Source organism: Zonotrichia albicollis, chromosome 6 (genome assembly GCF_047830755.1).
Source record: "Zonotrichia albicollis isolate bZonAlb1 chromosome 6, bZonAlb1.hap1, whole genome shotgun sequence".
NCBI classification, from domain to species: Eukaryota; Metazoa; Chordata; class Aves; order Passeriformes; family Passerellidae; genus Zonotrichia; species Zonotrichia albicollis.
In genome coordinates this window covers 3,657,665-3,678,088 of record NC_133824.1, presented here as the reverse complement: position 1 = coordinate 3,678,088, position 20,424 = coordinate 3,657,665, and the positions used below count along the sequence as shown (strand labels likewise).

Genomic DNA, 20,424 nt, shown 5'->3' with positions numbered 1-20,424 from the left:
GGCTATCTAAGGGGGAGGCCATATCCCAAGAGCTGTGTGGGACAGGGCTGAGCTCAAGGGTCCCAAGCCCAGAGCACACAGCATCCTTGTGAAGTATTGAAAACGTTCAGTTTAGGTTATTCCTAGAAAAAGACCTGTATCTATCATAACAGGATTCAGATAACTCTACATTTGACCATTTGGAAGCATTTTTGATATCTTTTCTCCCCTCAAATGGAGCCAATTCTTGCTCATCTGGAAGGTTACAGCATTTTGTTCTACAGAGCTCTGTTCCCCTAAGCAGAAAAATACTGTGTTGGATATAAGGCAAATGTATACAAGCCAAACAGTTTGAAACAGAGAAATCTGTTTTAGTCAGCAACAGTGCATCCACTCACATCAGGATAACCTCCTCTGAGATCTGGGTCTTCTGAGAACTTTCTATGCCCACTTCCTATACTATGTATGTATATATATATACATAGTATATACTATACTATGTATGTATATATATATATCATTGCTATGCTGTATCAGATAAGCAGCTTTTTAGCTCAATAGCACTTTCAAAAGTAGTAAAGTAAAAAAGAGTTAAGAAACCAGATGAAGCATAACATAATCTTTCTTTTTATTTTTTTCTTTGCCTACAGCAGTCCTTCCTACAGAAGTCTAGAGACTTCCCTTGCTGCAGGTTTATCTGATGACTGTCATGTTGAATAGGCACTGAAGTAATTATCTGCCACAAATTGTCTGCCCCACGTTTGAAGGTATTCACACTTTTGGCCTTCAGAGCATCCTGTGACAGACAGTTTTACACTGCAATCATGTTAAGTTGGAAAAACACAGGCACAGCTCATCAGAACAAAAGATAGATGCAGTAAACCACAGGCTTTGGAAAAAATGCAGTTATCCAAGATCTCTCCTTCCTAGTAAAACCTGTGTTTTCAATTCTGTTAAATTTTCTGTAAGAAATACAAGTGTGTATTCTTGCTGGATACACCTTGAAACTTCTGAAAATAGTTATAGAAGGTGTGGTGAAGTGTTGAAGCCAGAAGCCAAGTGTTCGGAAGTTATGAAATGCCCAAATTAAGGATGTTCTTGAAACCTACATTTGACACATATGGTCCTGTAAATTCTGCATTAAGGTAGTACTTTTCCACAGCATTTCTGCTTTGTTGACAGCAATTTCATCCATCCTCCACCTTTACAGGAGGACATTTCAACTTCAGCAGTTCATGTCTGACAAGGATATAAACCAGACACCAGTGAGTACATTCAAAGGGTCACTGTGCCTGGCCCAACACACTGCAAATTATCACAGGACTAATATTGCTGTAGGTCTTCTGGTTTCAAGTAATCATGTAAGAAAGTACAGAAGTCAAAGCAATCAAAGACATTACCTGAGGTCAGGAAATTCCTTTAGAATGGGCAGAAGTGCTATCTTCATCCCCTCAGGATCAGAAGTTTGAACAAGCTCTAAAATTGCTTTTATTGGATCCTTGAGAGAGCCAGCTGCAGGACCCTGGGAGAAAAGCAATATTTTGTTCAGGGCAGGAGAAACAGCACAGCACATTAAGAGCTGGACTCATGTCAGACTGGGGATCTCTCTGTGTGGGTTAGGAGCTTTGCAGGAGTATGTATAGAAGTGCATGTATAGAAATCTGATTTTCCCCACAAGGTAGCAGAAAAGAACCTGGGGAGTAGCCACAGACTGCTTCCAGGGTGGCTGGGCAACAATGTTCAGCATCGCAGAGTACTTCCTTTGGCAAAGCTGGAAAATGTACCTCATTTTTCCCTAAACTGCCTTTCCTTTCAGGGCCATTTCCTCTCGTGGGATGTGGTTTGCCCCTGAAGGTAAGCACAGCCCTGTGTTTGACTATGTGAAAACAAGCCTTGTTGGCCAAACATGTTGACATTTCTGCCCCCCCAGATCAAGCCAAGGGACAGAAAAGCAACCTTAGGGAGAGGATAAGAGAACACAGATTCTTTAATAGAAAAAACATGGGAAACAGGGCTGGACAGTGTAGAAAACATGACATGGTTGGTAGATGTTGCACACAATGATCTCCCTCTCATCTAGAGCACACAGGAGAAAAAAGTCTCATCAGAAAACACACAGCATTTTCAGCAGAGCTGGAGAAGCAGAATGCAGATGAACCACCAGGAAGAGAGCTTCAGGTCTTGCTCACATTTTCCATCAGTGCAGTAATGCAATTTAATTGCTTCCCTGAATTATTGATGCCTCCACATCAACAGAGAGTGTGACAAAGCAAACCTGGAGAACAGGCTGCCAAACTGGGGCAGGAGAAGCCCAGGTTCCCCTGATCTGCAGGGGGCATTAGAAACAGCTGGTCACATTCTCCATGCAGCTCCTCTGCAATGAACATAAATTAAAAATAATAATAATATTTGAAGACAGCCTTCCCCCTCTCCCCCTGCACTGCAGGCACACAGCATGTCTAGCTCTGCTCAGTGCACAAGCTGTACTCAGCTCCTCAGGCACTGGTACTGTACAGCTTCATACTTGGCAAGCTCACTATTACAAAATGCTAATTAATTTGAAGGCGTCAGATTTAGTTAAGCACTGCATAGGCAGGCAAGGTCAGAGGTAAACAGCCTGCAGTCTGAAGGGGAAAAAAAGAGGTGTTTTGTCAGCAGTGTTTAAGTGCCTTTGACACTTACTGCTCTTAGGAGAGAAGCAAGGTATTTCCTAATGTGTTTTGAGAGCAGAGGGGAAGGAAAAGCCCAGAGAGAGGGCAGAGCAGGGCAGGGAGCAGGTGCAGCCTGTGCAACAGCTGCATGATAAACTCAGTCTGCAGCAGAGTTCATATTTGGCATGCATAACCGTGAGCCTCATGACTGAGGAGCAGGCTGTCCCCTGCAAATCTCTTGTGCATTTCACCTACAAGGCTTTCAGTGCTCTCACATCAAGTAAGAAAGTGCACACACTGAGGACACTGGGGAAAATTTCTAACCAGCTCTTTTTCACCCAAGCTCAATGTAGGGTTTTAATAGATAATTAGATTTCCTCTATTTCCTTTGCACTGTTCCATGCACGTTACATCCAAAGCTGATGCTGAGCACAGCATTTCTGGTAAACTTCAGAGTTAAGATTAGAGAACCCTCCTGCTATTCCGCATGTCTCAATTGCTGAAAGCATTAATTCATCTGTGATCGATCACTCCAAGAGAGGTGGGAATTCAGCTAAAAGCACTGGCAGCTCCCAGCTTTCTGCCATGAATCTAATGCATTAATTGTAATGGGTCTGAGAGGATTTTAGAGAAGCCTACAGACAATCATTTTTATTTCATTTTATTCATTGGACAAGGTAAGAATTGCTGACATATGGCTTGCAAGGGACTCACTTATGAGAAAATAGATTTTCAGTCCCTAGCACTTATATAGGCAAGTTGTGAGAATGACTCAGCATTTGTGAAATCATTAAAACCAGTGCAGCCAAGGGGTTTAGATGCTGTCACATCTGAGTCCTCTTACCAGACTGACTTTGCAACCACTGCTGTGCTGCTCAGCCCAGCCCCCTATGGAGCACCAAACTGGGCACTCTCAGCCTGCATCTGCTGAGGAGCCATGCCAGGGACATTGCACAGCAGCGATTCTCCAACTGCACCAGCTGAAGGAGGGGACACTGCTGTCAGGGCAGTCCTGGCCCTTGGGTAACCCAGGGACTCATGTGACAGCCTGGTGGCACCCACAGATGCTGTGTGCAGCACTGCCAATTACACCAGATTATGAGGTGAGACTTTTTAAAGCTTCTGAAGTTGTTTCTACAAATCAGAACCAGCACTTTGCGCAAGTTTTCTTCATAGGTGTGGCTCTGCTTTTACACCCAATCCTCTGCAATGTGCCTTCACCTCCTAATGACGTGAGGTGTTTACCCCTGCAGGAAGACTCGTTCCTCCCCACAGCCGTCAGCAACCACAACAGCATCAGCATGTTTTGCCATGAGGAAATGCCAGAGCACAGGGAAATGGCTGAGGCAGCCATCATCCCAGCTCTGAGGGGCTGGGAAGGCCTGTGGGGAGGGAGGAGGCTGGATGGATGGAGGGGTGGCAATTCACACCCCATGCCCAGGGAGGAGCAGCCTTCCAGGGCAATGCACAGAGCAGGTGGAGGTGGGGAGCTGTTTGCTTCATCACTGCAGAGGCTCCAGGGTAAGCACTGCCACCCCATGCCAGCTACCAGAGGGCTGATGGAGGAGCTGGCAGCTCTGGAGCTGTCTCACCAGCTCAGAGGAGCGCGCCTCATTCTTGTGTCAGTGGCAGCAGTGCAAAACTTGCATCTTCCAGTCACACATTTCAAAACCATGAGCTAACAGCTTCTGACAGATCAGAAGAGCTGTCAGCATATCTGAATGTCATTTCAGTGAAGCTTGATACCCCTGTGGTAAAAACTCTTAAGCTTTTTTGCAGTCTTCAGAGTCTCTTCCTCTGCTGGTATTGTTCTTGATGACAAAGAGCAAAACTGTAACCATATCAAAGACTTACTAAGCATTCTTTGAAGATGGTTTGCATCATCCTATGATCTTCTTCTATCTTGTTTGCAATCCTCCTTCTCTGCATAGCAGATGTTTTCCTGGGAGTGGTCAGGAGGGCCTGCATGTATTCTGTAACAATGATGGCATTGACAGCCTTGACCAGGGCCTGTTCCAGAGCAAAGAGACCCAGATTAACTCCCCTGCACTGAGCAAGGCTCAGCCACACCTGTACCAGGGCACAGAGCAGGTATTCTGCCCATGCAGATGGCTGGCCCATTTCTTTGCTTAAATATTAATTTAAAATACTTGATCTATCATTTGGACTATCTCCAAGCAGCATGTGGATCACAAAGCTGGAGACATCAAATCAAAAGCAATGGGAGCAGTTAGCTGAGCCAGAGGTCACTCACACTCCAGAGCTGCAGCAACAATTGGCTTGGCTAACAAATCATCACCTGGGGGGAGCTTGGGCTGCAGACAAAGCCAGATGCATCCTCCCTCCAGCATCTACACTTGACACAGGGCCCTGGGGCACACAGTTGGGGCTGGGCACAGAGAAGTCACCTGGGCAGCTCCCTCTTAGCTCCCAGTACTGGCTGAGGAACCCCAGTGCAGAGCCATGCAGTGCCTGACGGGAATAGGGAGTGTTTCTGCTGGGGGTGGGCTGCTGCACAGAAACCACATTTTGTTAGCAATTGAAATCAGAGCAGGGTTAGGCTGCAGTCCAAAGGTACAGGAAATCCCCAGCTCTGTCCAAAACAGACAAAGCAAGGCACAGAGAGCTCTGGCACAGCGCTTCACCACTGAGCTGCTGCTTGCCCCAGCACTAATGTGACATGATGTCCAGTGACAGCCTTTGAACAACAGCAGAATAGATCCTACTTTTTTCTCTTGCATTACTTTTTCCATATTGCAAAATGTTAATTAAAATCATCACTGACAAAGAGACTGCAGACCTGGGAGCCCCATGCTTAGGAGGACACGTTGCACATGTAGCAGCTGCAAATCCAGCCTGCACAAAAGAGAGAATTCCCCAGGTACCAACCTCATTGCTGAAGAGATGGACTCAAGGCTGCTGTAAGATCCTATAAAAGCTGTTTAGGCTACTGTAAAGGTGAAAAACTTGGGTACTTTGTGAGGTTGTTTGCCAATTACTCTGCATGAGACTCTATGCCCTTTAAGAATTTGGACTTTTCACCCCTCTCTGTCCACTCTACATCAAAGGGATCAATAATCCTCACAAATAAGGTTGAAACACATTAGAAGCTGAGAAAATTTCCAAAATAATTATATTGGAGCAATGGTAGGAGAGGAGCTCCCCTCTGTATTTGGGAGGTACATTCAGTTTCCACATTTCTTCACTTTTTGGTTTCTCTGTTGAAATTACAGGAAGGTCTCAGCTGTCACTACCCAACCCTGGTGGACAGAGGTACTGGACTGAGACCACCAGATATTTAAAAGCCCATTTGACAACAGAGAAAACTGCAGTTTAATTTTCTAGTACTGTGCCATCCAAATGTTCAATTACTAGTTTTAGTGATTTCACAGAACAGAATGGTTTGGGTTGGAAGATACCTTAAAGATCACCTAGTTCACAACCCCCTGCCATGGGCAGGGACACCTTCCACCAGAGCAGGCTGTTCAGTACCCCATCCAACATGGCCTTCAACACTTCCAGAGATGGGGCACCCTCAACTTCTCTGGGCAACTTCTGCCAGCACCTCAACACTCCCACAGCAAAGAATTTCCTCCTAAAATCTAATCTAAACCTATTCTCTTTTAGTTTGAATCCATTCCCCCTTGTGCTTTTACTACATGTCCTTGGAAAAAAAATCCCTCTCAATCTTTCTTGTAGGATGATTTCCTGAGTAACATATTGTTCTCACTGTCTTACTTATTTCTTACCTCATATATATCTGTTTTTTTCTTCCCAAAGGTCAAAAAGCTTTGCTTTAAGGATTCAAGGACGTGGTCAAAACCACTGTCACACTTTTTGAAGTGGTCCTTCAGTGTTCCCTGAGGAAAAGAAACAGACAGAGTCAAAGGGTGCACATGTAGAGACACCAAACAAACAACAGACACCGATTATTGTGTCTTTGCTCTTTCTGCTCTTGGAAACAGACTTCTCCACCAACTGTAGCATCCTGTGTTTTTATTTCAAAGAAAATCAAAACATGAAAGAAAGAAACAATTCCAGCTCAGGAAGGATGTACTAAGCTCTTAAGCCCAAACCTGGAAGACTGAAAACCTGGGCCCTGGGCCTCCTGTTCCCCCCAGGGCTGCTGGTGCTCTGTCAGAGCCACCCCCAGTTCCCACACAGATGTGTGTGCCCATGGGACAGGCTGGCAATGAGCTCTGGGACCAAAGCTGCCCAGTGTAGCCAGAGTTTCTCTTGTCATTTTCCTTTTGCTGCCTCCAGCCTGCCCGAGGGAGCCTGAGCAATGAGGCTGGAGATGCCCAGGGGAGCTTCCCAGGGAAATGCACAGCATCACACACTGTCAGGAGCCTGGAATTCTGTGTTTTCCAGACACAAGGGTGAACGGTGCCTGGGCTAACAGACTGACACTAGAAAGGATGAAGGAAGGGGACTTTATCTCAAGGGAGGGACACATTTCTGGTCATCCTTCTCTACATCCTGACTAGCCAGCACAGCCCTGGGCTCTGTGAGTTATCACTGTCCTGGGAAGATGCCCAGCTCCTGGGAATTAATAGGTACCAGATGAAATTCAGCTTTCTGGGCTCTGGGCAGCACAACAGCAAACACTACAAACAGTGAAACTGAGGTCCCAAAACTGTGAAGCTGTCCACATAAAGATTCTGACAAAGCAGAGGAGAATACCAGGCTTGAAGGCCAAACTTCACCTTTCCCAAATCAGGACATGAGGGAAGGGCCTGCCAGCCATATGGTCTGCAAAGAGTCAGAATTAAAATGGGTCTTCCATACCTTGACTTTAGTAGTGATGGTCTGCAGAAAATGCTCCATAATGTCATCTTCCATCCTGTGTAGAAATCCATTCACCTTAACATTCTGCTCAGTGCTGACACTGCAAATGTATGTTAGCTTATGCCAGACAGCTCTGTTTAAAAAAATAAATATGGAAAGTATTGATCAGATCAAATCATGCTATCCTCTCAGATCAAAACTCTTTCTACTGTAACCAACACAGGGGTCACTGAATGGGCACATGCTCAGGTCCAAAGCTAGCTCAGTGACCTGCATTTCTGTGCTCATTAAGACACTGCCACAAGGGCACGACATGCAAATGTCACTTGTACCCATCACTAGTGAGACCAGATAAATAAAAATTTCAGTATTTTCAAAAATGAGCAAGCATGAAGCAGCCTTGACAAACAGAGTCTGGGTGAGCATCCCATGTGCCTTTGACAATCTACAAATACAAGACAAACAATTATCTTCCATCAGAACAGTCTTCCAGTCAGCAAATCCTGGTTAAAATTATCACCAGCTTGAAACCAGACATCCTACATTCTGAAAAGGCTCAGTGTACAACTTCATTCTCAGTAAAGCTGTGAAGGATTACATAAAAGAGACTCATAAGTATTCAGTCTAGGATTCAGCATCAGCAACATGCAAATACAACAAACAAAGCAGCTACCTAGGCTCTGATGTCAAGTAATCACCGTGCATATGTTGGATTTTGGCATTTTGCTGACTCCAGAGATCCCTGGATAATTTTACACAGGAAGAAGAGAAGCAACCTTGTTTTCTCCGATGCTGCAAGTGCTTCTGAAATTAGCTTGTAGGTGCAAACATCCTCCTCCACCCTTCTGTGCTTTACAGCTTCCCTCCTTCCTAGCAACCCCAGGGAGAGCCTGGCATATTCCTTGGGGTTTCATTCAGCAAGGCACTGAGGATTGCACCTACCTAGTGCAGCAGCACACACATCTCAGCATAACCTTTGTGCAGCTTTTCTGCTGGAGGATGATCAGGCCAGGGAAAGGAAGGACAGCACAACCCACAGTGGGGTTAGCCGGGATAGTGTCCCCACACATGGCACAGCACTGCTGCCTCCTGCTCCATGCAGGAAGGGGGACATGGCTGCAACCCCTGCACCTGCAGGGCCTGGGAGCAGGCAGAGAGTGGCAGCACAGCCTTGTGGCCCTGGCCACAGTGACAGCCCCATCTCAGCCTCCCTCTTGCTGGGACAGCCATGGCAGCTCTGCAGGAGTGTTGCTGACAGCAGCTGGCTTCCTCCATTTTTAAAGGCTGGTGTGCACAGGGCTGTATGACCATACCCAGCTGGAGGCAAGGTTGGGCTCATACCAGAGTCAGAAGGAGATCAGACCAGCAGAAAATTCATTTTGCTCCCCATGCCATGAGGCTCTGCTTTCTAACCTGAGAAGGCAGCAACTCTCCAGGATTCGTAAGCTGCTGTAGATCTGTGAGCAGCCATCAAGCTGGATAAAACTTCTCACTTCATCTTCATAGCTAAATTAAAACAGGAAGAAGCACCTTTAATCTGTTGTGCTCCAGAACACATCTAAAATCAACAGCACACTGAAGAAATACTGTGTGATTTTTTTGTCTTTTCATCTCACAGTTTCAATCCCCCAGGTGGGATCCACAACATGACAAAGTCTCTGTCCTGCCCAGTTAAGGGGGAAGACAAACACAGGAACAGCAGGGAGAGCCCTGGAGCTGCCTGGGTACCTTTGTCAGGGACCAAGAGGCAGGAGGTTGATTTGCAACACTTCCTTCTGGGAAGCAGCTCAGCTTTGTCAATAAAGGTGCAGAACAAAGCCTCAGTGTGTATGAATAACCCACAAGGTCTCTGAACTGCTTTGTCAGTCTCAGTCTCACAAAGGGCTTCTGCACAACCCATTTTATAGGAATTTCTTTCCTCTCATCATATGGAGGGCTAAGGATCTTAAACCAAATCTCCATCTGAAATACTACCTAAATCAGCAGTCCTGGCATTTTCTGCTGTGGGGGATACATGGGGAGGGAAATACCCAAGAACAAAAAGCAGATTAGGGGAGTCAGAGGAAGTGGTGAGAGGCCAGATGAGAAGACATTCGTTCTGCTATGAGAACCAGGACAGAGCAGAGCTCCCCACCCTGCCACAGAGCCAGCAGAAAGCTGTGCCTGGGATGCACAGCCAGGTCAGGAAGGGCCAGGCCTGGGCACTGGGCACCTGGCTGCCCCTCTTCCCAGGTGTGTTTAAGGTCTGAGCCTCTCCAGACCTCCTCCAAAGGCTTTATCCTGTCCCAGCTACTCCAGATGCACTTTGTTCCCTCAGCTTTGGTCCAACAATAAATACTGAGCACACAAACAGCAGTGAAGTGCTGTCTTCCAGCTTCATGGGAAACAGCCATCATGATCCAGGTGAACACAGCATCACCAGCTGCTTCATCGGGGTTTCTTTCTTTTGAGCATTGAGAATGTTACCAAGGAGGAAAACAGCATCCTTCCTACCTCTCCAGGAACCTCAGGCACTCCTCCAGGCACTCAGCTTCCACCTTCTCACCCAGGCTCTCGCTGACTCGCCTGGCAGCCTCTGTCTTCTCTGTTAGTATCTGTGGATTTCAATGTGTGAGAGGAGAACTGGCCAAAGTCATTTGTTCCCTGTGCAGTGGACAGGAATACATCCCACTCTTCACCCTGCAGCAAATCCCTCTGCCCTAGCCACCAACTTCTGCTTCAGTTTTGAGAGTCCTCATGGAAATAAATGTATTTTTTATCAGCCTTATTGTAACGCCTAACCCTACACCTTTGCTACCACTGTTTTTGTTGTGGTCAGCTTGGGCAAAAGCCCATCCCTGCAGATGTTTTCTGCTGGCCACATCCAGCCTGGCAGCTCAGCTCATACACAGACCTGCCATCTGCAGGAGCTTCTGTGCTTCTACTTGACTGGCAGATAAATTTGGGTGCAGCCACTAAAACGAAGGTTATGCAGACCTAACTGTGTGCCCTGCACCTCTGCCAGGGTCTCTGCATGGCATGCCTCAAGAGGGCAGGTGTCACCTTCCCAGCCACGTCCCTCACACCTGGCACAGCTCTGTGTGTTAAGCCCCACAGCACATGTCCTGCCCCCCTGAGCCCAGCTGGGTGGCCCAGGTGTCTGCAGGAGGTGGGCTGTGCCAGACAGCTCAAAATTCACCCCACATCGGGCAGGCTTGAGCAGGTGGCAACTTAATGCTGCCCATTAGTTGCTCTGTGGAAACAAAAGCTTGCAAGGGGAGGAGGGCCAGATGGAAAAAAGGAGACAGATGGACCCATATGCTGTGCCCTCACAGTGCTCGTCAGTCAGAGACAAAGGGTGACTCACATCATGAATGGGTTTTTCCACTGCTCATAACAGATGCAAAAGCTCACCCAAAGGGGCTGGATGAAATAAGCCACCCCAAAGTGTCAGAAAACCACAGCTGATGAGTTTCCATGACACCTTGATCATTTTCTATCTGAAGTTTAAGTGTCAGCCTGAGAAAATTGAGGAGGTGGTAATTTCATAAGGCTTTCCTATTAATCCAGGCTTTTCCATCACCCACCCCAGAGCATTCAAACCTGTCAGCTGCATACACAACAGAGTGAACCCACTCATGCTGAAGCATGGCCAGATGTTACAAATATGAGGACTATGGGATTCAAACCATGCTTTGTCCTAGTTCCTGTTAGAAAACTTTCCACTGTGAGCCAGGAGCAGGAAAAATCTTGATAGTTAAACATCACCCTAGCACAGGTACATCACTGGGCACATCATTGCTCCATGGCCCCAGCAGGTACAGGGCAAGGCAAGGAGGAAACAGCCCCTGATGTGAGCTCTGCTTTTGGTGCCACAGTCTGAGATGGGCCAGAAAAGTGAGTGCTTGCCAGCTAAAGCTGTATCCTCACAAGGAAAACCAGCTGCTGCAGATCTGCAATGCTTCCACTGCCTGAGGCTGCCATCCCAAAGGACCGTGGAGCTACTTCCCTCTCTCATGGCCTGAATTGAAAGTGCCACTGGGGTGGTGGAAGAAAGCAGAGAGTAAAGATAGCCATCACAGTCCAAAGCCATGCCCCTGATCTCCAGCACCACTTAAACCCACATATAAACTCCAGGATTTATGTTAATCCTTCTGCAGGTCGTGATCCACACCCCCTCTGCCCACAGTACGTGCTGCTCACGAGTCAGCAGGGTGTGTTCCTGCAGTGTGTCAGCCTGTGTGCTCCTCAGGTGTGCTCCTGCAGTGAGCTAACATGTGTGCTCCTCAGGTGTGCTCCTGCAGTGAGCTAACATGTGTGCTCCTCAGGTGTGCTCCTGCAGTGAGCTAACATGTGTGCTCCTCAGGTGTGCTCCTGCAGTGTGTCAGCCTGTGTGCTCCTCAGGTGTGCTCCTGCAGTGTGCTAACGTGTGTGCTCCTCAGGTGTGCTCCTGCAGTGTGCTAACATGTGTGCTCCTCAGGTGTGCTCCTGCAGTGCCTCGGAGCCCTGTGCTGTGCTCTGCAGAGCCCCCTGCACTGCCTGACCAGGGCAGCAGTCCCAGCAGGGATGAGCAGGAGCAGCCTGCCTGCACTTTGCGCTACCAGCCAAGGGGCCCTGCCATGGCTCAGCAGCTCTCCCTGCTTTTATAAAAGTGCTCTGCAGAGCTCACACTGAGCAGGCTGGGTAACACACAGCACCACTTTCCAAAGGTTACATAAAGATCCAGGAGCATGTATGAAAATACACCTTCAGCTTGAATCAGCTCAGGCTGATCCTTAGTTTAGTATGGGGGTATTTTTTTCCCAAAAACACGTTTGGGAGCAAACAGGCACAGCTTAAGTATGGCAGCCAGCTTGCAGGCTTTTAGCACACTGAGCTTAGACTGAGACATGCAAAACTGGGTCTTGCCAAATACCCACATGCTTGTGTGCAAAAACACCACTGCCCCAAAGACTGGAGCTTTTCATTTCTCCCCAGTTTACCTCAATGACTGCAGCATCTGCCCAAGGGGGTTTCCCAATATCAAAGGCTTCTTTCAGTGCTTTCCCCACTTCCTTCTAAATGATAAAAGGAAATTAAAAAGTACAGTTAAGATACAATGGCATTCATAATGTGTTAGGCTTCCCAGCCTCTCATTATCCATTTGGAGTAGATGAATTTCTGCCTCCATTTTTTTTGGCTGTCTCTTTTAACCCAAAGCCTGGCTGTTTTCCAGCTGACCTAATAACATTTTTCTGTTTTGTTCTACATTGTTTGTTTGAGTTTAAGTGATTTGCAGCTTTCTTTCATCCCAGTGTCAGCTTGGGTTATCTACAGTCTTCCCTAGTTAGCTTAGCTCAAATGAAGGCGCCCACACAGCAAAACAATGCTTAGATACATCTCCATGCTGCCAGCTACTGTAGCTGAGATTTTCCACCCTTCCTCTCTCCAACCAGCATCCAGAGAAACCAGCCAGCATTGATTAAAACCATTCCCTTGCTTGAGCCAGGGACTTGTGAGTGCAAAGAGGAGCAGGCTTAGTGTTTAGAGCTACTGTCATGGTGAGATGGGCCCCATGAGGCTGCACGATGGGAAATTTCCCAAGACTTGGCTGGCTTGTGCTTGTTTGAATGGCTGTAAAAACAAAACTAGCACTGCAGAGAAAGGGCTTGTTGCTTAAAACATGATCTGACCTTTACAGAAGCTTTAAACTCAAAAGTCTGGCTTGCTTATTTATTCTTTCATTTCTGAATCTTCCTCCAAGGAATATAAAGTCTGATCTCCCATTTTGGTCTTTGTTCTCTTCTGCCTGATGAATTAGGAAATTTGTGGCTGTCAGCTGAAGAATTTCATCAAAAGTATATTCAAAACAACTGCTCTCCCATATTCACTGAAAAGTGTTAATCAAAGACAAACAAGCAGTTGTAAACAACCCAGAAAAATTTCTTTCCTCACAAGTGCCATCACCTGACTGTGAGCAAATGTGTGAACACTATGTGCTGAGATAGCACATCCCTGCTGAGCTGCACAAACACTTCAAGCCTGCCCCCCACAATGGGACAAAGCATGGCTTAGTGAGGAACTGCAAGGCAGTTAATAACTTGTTGAGGACAGCACTTAGTTGTTTTGGATCAGATTATGTGTCTGCATTAGAAACAGCCTGCTTGGCTGTAGCTCTTGCAGAGACACCAGCACGTCAGGCACCAAAGCTCCAATGTGGAGAGGACCAAAACTTCTGCTGTAATAAACAGGTCCAATTTACTTCTTGTTTCCTCCTATCTGACCAAAATGTTGCAAGGCTTCAGATCCATGGATGGTCAGTACACCTGTGCTGACTGCACAACAGGAATTTCTCAGTCCTCCTTCTGTCCACTTGAAAAAATACAGGGCTGGTGGGGAGAAGACACAGAGCCAAGTGATCCTTGCAGGGCAGTGTGAATGAGCATCAGAATGAGCCCTGGCACCATGCTGGAAGGCCTGCCTTACACTCTTGTCAAATTCCCCAGTACAGCAAGGGCAGAGGTGGCAGACTGGCAACCCAGCTGATGGCAACAGCATTTTCAGTTCACCAGCTTTGTAACCTCAAAGGCACAAAGCTCCCCTGCCCCAGGTGTGTCCAGACTGAGGGGAATGCTGCCTGCATGCAGAGCCGACTGAGTTCCCCACACTGGAGTTTCAAAGTGGTTTTCGTGGCATCTGGGCTCTCAGCACCTTCAGATATGCTCACAGTTCTCAGCACTCATTTCTGTTTAAAGTGCTTTTAGTTTGCACAAATATCAGGCTGCCACACCCAAAGATAAGCCAGGTATTCCTAAGCAAAGCAGACCATAGCTTATTTTGGTCAGGATCTTCTCATTCTGAAATTTTAGTCATCCATTGAAGTGGCAAAACGCACAACATGTGATTTAGACACAATAATACATGACAATTGTTAAGAGATAACAGCAGGATATTTGCTCAATAACAACTGCCTGTGTATTAGCATAATGAAGGCTGAATTACCCTAGAAGCTGAAATAGAGAGATAAAGCAGGTTTTATAAGCTGTACCACTGAGCTGAAGAGACATCCATAATTTTTCCATATGGAGTCAGCTTATGTCCACTTAAGCTCATTAGCTTGAGTCTGGAGCTGTTCCCAAGCTGGCCAGGTTTGAAGCAAGCTGGAGCAATGCTGTGCTACACTGTCCAGCACTTCCAGCTCTGCTCTTTCTGTACAACTCAGCACCACACAGAGCTGGGATGCTCCAGGATCCAAGGTGGCATGAAAACTCAGGGCAGCACAGCACAAAGGCTCATAACCAGATTGAGGTGAGCCTGCTCAGCACATGGTTTATCAGGAAAACAGAAAGCCCACAGTTAAGCAAAAGCATTCTTCAGCTATTACATTAGAGGGAACTAAAAAAAAGTTAAATTTCCCATCACTGTTACTCAGCATCTTTGAGGGCTTGACAATGACTCAGGGACTTGCTCTAGGATAACCTCAGCGGCACTACCCTGAGTTAAGTCACTTCCTTCATTGAAACAAATGCTAGAAAAAGAGCTTGAGAACACATGGTGTCCCCAGGGTAATGATTAAAAACAGCCCATAAAGAACTTAAACACTGAAACCAGTAGGCTTTAAGCATATTGTCACCAGCTGGCACTTATACTTGCATGTTTGTGACTACCTTCTTGTTCTTCAGGGAATAATTCTTGAGGAAAATCTCTGCAATTTAGAGTACTTTCCCAGGGATGATTCAGCAGTTTGCCATGGAATTTCCCCTCCTCTGCTCCCCAGGGGCCGGTGGAAATGGAAAGCAAGAGAGCTGAGTGTGGTAACTCCTGCTGTTGCATTTCAGCTTCAGCTGAATAAAAGAGGCCCTGCTGAGTTTTCCAAATAACGTGGTTTCCTCTGGAACTCCCCATTGCCACAACACATCTTCCCTGCTTCATTTGTATTCCACATGTCTCAACAGAATTCTTCAAAGAGGAAACTTTGCTGGGAAAAGAGAGAGATGCTGCAGGGCTGGGGTCACCTGTGGGATCACAAGACAGGATTCTCTGTGGAGGGCTGCTGGGTGGGCACCAGCTGCACATTTTCTTGTGCTGAGGTCTGGAAATAATCTTTGCTCTAACATCAGCAGTGTCAGTCCAACAGGCTGGAGAGGACTGTGAGGGGTTCACACAGAGACAAATTTAGCAGCCTCAATATCCTGCACAGCTGAGGCAAAGGGGCTGTAAGAAACCCCAGCTTTGCACACGATGGGATCATTAACAGCTGGAGAGAAGATGAATAACATTTTGAAATGACCTTCAATAAGGAAGTGTGTTTCACCCATAGTCTCCCTTTCTTCCAGATAAAAGGGCTTCTGAGCAGATTGTAGCTCTCTGAACATACAGCAAGGGGATGAAGAGAGATTTGCAAAAGTCCCAACATTTCCTAGCTAAGGAACAAGGACAAGGCAGCCTCCCTTTGGCAGCAGACAATCATGGATCTTCACACCTGGGCTCTGCAATGAAACTCGGTCAAGATGGAAACCCTGAGACCCACACATGCCTGAGCAGGGCTGGCTGTTTAACAAGGGCACCCCTTAATTTTACACCAGGGGAATAAAACTGGCAGATTGAGGTAAAACTCCTGAGTTCTTACCCGTGCAGTTGCAAGTAACTTTTCCTCCGTCTTCCAAAGGATCCACACGAGGCACTGTGCACCAAGGGAAAGGCTGTGCCCGGGTCTCTCACAGGCCTGGCTGCCTCTGTGTGCAGAAACAAGAGCTCAGCCAGAGGGGCAGCATCCTGTGGGCGCACAGCATCGCCTGCCTGGCACCTCAGCCCCACACCGAGCAAACAGGCTGCCCTGCAAGGACCCAGCCCTGCTTGCCAAGCTTGGGCAGCCACAGCGCAGTAGATCTGGACAATGGCCTTTGGCCAGTTTTTCTTTTGTGCTGTTTCTTTTTCTTCTTCCTACATTTGCTGCCCAAGTTAAGGGTTTTGCTTGTTGTTCCCCTCTCCCCTCACTGCTGCTCAATTTCTTCTTAAGATCAGGGAGAGTCTCCCAAGCACACTTGCATGGATGCACAATTTTGCAAGTGTCACATACTCTTTCTGAATGGAATAAGAAGCAGCTATTTACCAAGACAACTGCGTCTATGCATGAGCCTTCATAGAGGTTGTAACTGTATTTAGAGAGAGGAAAAATCAAATGCTGAAGTCTGGCATCTCTCCTCTCCTCATTTCTATTCTTTTCACTACCATCTGACTAATAGAGTCACTGTCTTATTTGTTTGAGGTTTTTTTTTTCTTGAAGGGATTCTGCATTTATATAATACATTTTTTCCTATATTCGACTTTTCTTTATGTAATTAAATTACATTATTTTTCACCTCCACTTTTATTAAAGTGTTCAATATTTAATAAATCCATTACTCCAAAGTTTTACCATTTTAAAAGCAGCAGTAAAAGGGATGCTGACCACATCCTGTATATGTACCTGATAACGGCTAGTGTGTACCCACCACAGTTTCCCTCCTTCAGGAGTTGGCTGGTGGAAGAGACCACCTGATGAACTGTTAATGAGCTAATCAGGGGTTTTTAATTGTAATTAATACAAGGACCAGAGAAGCTGTGGGCTTGGATGAAAGCAATCAAATAATCCAGAAAGGCTGAGAACTATTAGGCCTAAGAAGATTGGAGTTGCTGAGTAGCAATTAAACCACGGACACAGGGAATCAAACGCCTCATCCACCATGAAAAAAAAGTAATCACAAGAAAGTTTCAGGCTTTGATGACACCCATAGGCTTTGAATTCACATTGGGCCAAAGGGCCCCAGATGTGCCACTCTTCAGAGAGAAAGCCATATCTGCTTCCCCAGACTTGGGCAGGAATTTAATGATCTGTTACATGTTTTTTCTGTGATCTGAGTGCTAATGAAGGAAATAGAGAAACAACTGGGAAAACTACAAGCCAGATAAAGCAGTGGGAGAACCAAGGGCAGAACAAGAGAAATCCATAGAGCACCATGCTGACATAAAGGCCAGGGAAAATTACTCTGGGGTAATTAGAGTATTAGGGACCTTGTTAAAAAAGGCTTGATGCAAGGAAAGAAATTGTTTAATAAAGCTGAAAACTGTGCATGTCCAACAGCAGTCCAGCAGAAAAATACCTGCACACTTCTGGTAAACCCCTGAATCTGGCACTATGGATTAAGAAAGAGGCAGTACTGCAATGAAAAAACGCTCTGGTTCTGAGAGCACAGGAGATAAAAGAGACCATGGGCAAATCTAAACTCAGCAAGAGTCCTCATCATCACTGTGTTATCAGGAAGCAGGGATTGTTCTCAGAAACAAAAATTGCGCTATAAAAAAATGTAGGAAAAAAAGCCCTTCAGACGTACCTTTTGTACATTTTAATGATCCATTCATAAATTAAAAGGCTCTGGCTGAAGCTGAAACAGTTTCTGTCAGTAAGTGTGGCAAGGTGAGAGCACAAGGAGGCATGACAGCAGCGGGCATAGGTGACGAGCAGTCCTGCTTCCCTGAAGACATCACTTCTGTGCTCCAGGCTGGGGACAAATGTCCTTTCCAGGTGACTCAGGTGCTGTTTCAGGGCAGTCTCATTGGTGTCAGTAGAGGAATCAAGCAGGGGAATCTGAGCTGTCATGTACTGCATTAGCTTTTCCTCCAGATCTTTTTTCCAGAAGTTTGGGCTCCAGGTGGAAACAGAGTCTGTCTCTAGGCTGTTGCCAAGCCGCTCTGCTTCCTTCTGCTTCTCCCACTTCAGTGATTCCCCCACTGACTGCAACGGCTCCAGGAGCATCCTGTCACCTCCACTGAGTGCTTCTCCCACTACAGTCCACATTCGTTCAGCCAGCAGCACATAAAGTGATTCAGACTTTCCCATTCCATCATCTCCAGAATGCTCCAGATTATGAATTTGATCACAAGCTTCCAAAAATTTTCCTTGCTCAATGAATCTGCAGATGGTTTCCTCTGCAACAGAATAAGAACACAAGCTGCTACAGGTCTATAGGACAATCACTTTAATATCCAAATTATGAAGTATCTAGTTTATATCTATTCCAGAATTCCTCAGGATCTACTCAAGATCAGCCCACTTAAGGTCTAGCACTATCACCTCTCAGTTTCCTCAGGGCAAGCACTTTTTTGTTTCTAAATTTCTTTCATCCTTTCTCCTCCAGGTTAACCAAGCCTGAAGAAGTCTGCAGCTTTCTGCCATCACTCCAGAGACCTTCTCATGTGAGCTATGAGGGTTCACTAATTACAATCTCTCCATAAGAAATGTACCTTCTGTCCAGAAAAAAAGCATTAAAGAAGGGACATCCTCTGAACAAGCCAACTGCCGAAAGCCAAGCCTGGAAGGAATTCTCTGCCTCCTCTACAGAGACCCTGGCAGGACCAAAGTGCTGCAAGCTCCCTTGGAAGGAAGATTTTCAGTGCTGCTTGTTTCCAGTGCATCTTACCTAGCACATCCAGTCAACCAACAAGAGTTAAATGCACTCTCACAACAGATTCACAGAGCTGCAGGGCTTTTTCCATGTATTTTATGGATTACAAGGTTGAGCAATGAGGGGTTAAGGTTTGCCAAAGGTATCTGGAGCAGAGCCCAGAGGACAAATCGAACTTGATAAGAATGCAGGGAAAGTTAAGCAAAGCCAGAAGCAGAGGGACTTAAATAATTCAGGATACAACTTTGGATGTAGAGTGAAGAATGAAAGGAGTATGAGCTTCCACTGTGTTTTGCCTATATCCTTCCTACCTTTCCTCTATGAAAACATCTCAAATGTGAAGTAAGAATTAAATCAAACAGGACTGGAGGGAGGAACATGACATGAAATGGAGAAGGGTTGATGCAAAGATGTTCAGTAAAGCAATTGGCAAGTTATTCAGGAGGGGCCTACAAGCTGCACCCATCCTGCCTCGATGCATACAACACATGGGAAATGTTTAATTGGCACAACCAGCCTGTGTGCAGCCCACCTCCCCCTCCCATCTGTGGAGGAACAGCACCGTCACATGGCTGGGGTGTCAGCCACACATACATCATCTTTCTCACAAGACACATCAGGAGTCTTTGCAGAGATAAAAATAAGAACAGTAAAGAGAAACGTTTGTGAAGCAAATAAAAAGTGAAATTCAGAACTGCCCAGAGCAGCAAGCATAGGGTTCAGAAGGGACAAGAATTCAGGTGAAGGATGGGGAGGAGGAGAGTGGAAAGCACCTGATCCAGAAGTTGATAAGAAACAAGAGCCTGCAGGATGGGAGGGGCAGAAGAGATCCAGGCCTGGACCCAGAGAGAACTCCAAGGTTACCTGCAGGCGTCCCTCTCTCCTCTCCTTTCCTACTGCTTGGTCTCTTCAGCAAATTCCCTGCCACATCCTCAGCACCAGCCTTCTGCACCGTTTCCTTCCCACCAACCACAGTCTTCAGCAATTTGCCTGCCACGGTTTTCAATTTCCCTTTCCTTTTTGCCTCCTGCTTCTTTCTCTCCTCATGTGTGGCCTTGGGCAGTATTCTTGCATTTTCCCCAGTCATTTTCTCCCCCTTCTTGTTGCCTCCTCCCACAAAGGCTGCCCAGGAATTCTTTCTCTTCTGCATGATACAAGCAGACTCAGGTTCTTTCTGTCCAACTGGGAATACTATCAGAAGAAAACATGAGAAATAGTTCTATGCAAAGTAATCTTAATTTCTGTCTCCCAGAGAAGTTGTCTCTTCTTCTGACTTTTTTTTCTGCACAGCTACAGGCTTCAGCTGCCTTTGAAAAAGTCTAACCAGGTTCCTGTCTGTGCCAAGTGAGGACACTTTTATAGGCTTCCAGCCTCTTATGTAATCCTTCCCTCTTCTGGGTAAATAATGTCAAAAACCTCATACATAATCTAACCACAAACACTGGGGGAAAACCAGGGGGATTTTTGGCATTTTCTAAACGATTCAAATATCCCTGCACTGCCAGTTATCTTGATGACAATCCTATCAGTTTAAGGGAGTTGATTAGTAACAACTTTTATGAAGCACACATCCTTTTCCACCCACCCTGCATGCCCAGGCTGCA

General features: G+C 46.3%; 1 protein-coding gene across 3 annotated transcripts in view; it reads right to left on the bottom strand.

The window, feature by feature from the left end:
• Window positions 1-20,134, bottom strand: part of LOC102063581 (exocyst complex component 3-like protein 2) — a 51,273-nt gene extending 31,139 nt beyond the window's left edge. The window contains exons 1-10 of one of the 3 annotated variants that reach the window (XM_026791213.2): window positions 19,685-20,134; window positions 17,750-18,344; window positions 16,006-16,111; window positions 12,380-12,454; window positions 9,912-10,012; window positions 8,832-8,924; window positions 7,419-7,551; window positions 6,380-6,490; window positions 4,485-4,640; window positions 1,380-1,501 (exon numbers count right to left, since the gene is read on the bottom strand). In XM_026791213.2, the coding sequence (XP_026647014.2) occupies window positions 1,380-1,501; window positions 4,485-4,640; window positions 6,380-6,490; window positions 7,419-7,551; window positions 8,832-8,924; window positions 9,912-10,012; window positions 12,380-12,454; window positions 16,006-16,111; window positions 17,750-18,344; window positions 19,685-19,970 (1,778 nt within the window). In that variant the 5' untranslated portion in view covers window positions 19,971-20,134. The remainder of the gene's footprint in view (window positions 1-1,379; window positions 1,502-4,484; window positions 4,641-6,379; window positions 6,491-7,418; window positions 7,552-8,831; window positions 8,925-9,911; window positions 10,013-12,379; window positions 12,455-16,005; window positions 16,112-17,749; window positions 18,345-19,684) is intronic. The other 2 variants (XM_074542306.1, XM_026791214.2) reach the window with 2 other exon arrangements.
• Between the last annotated feature and the right edge of the window lie 290 nt (window positions 20,135-20,424).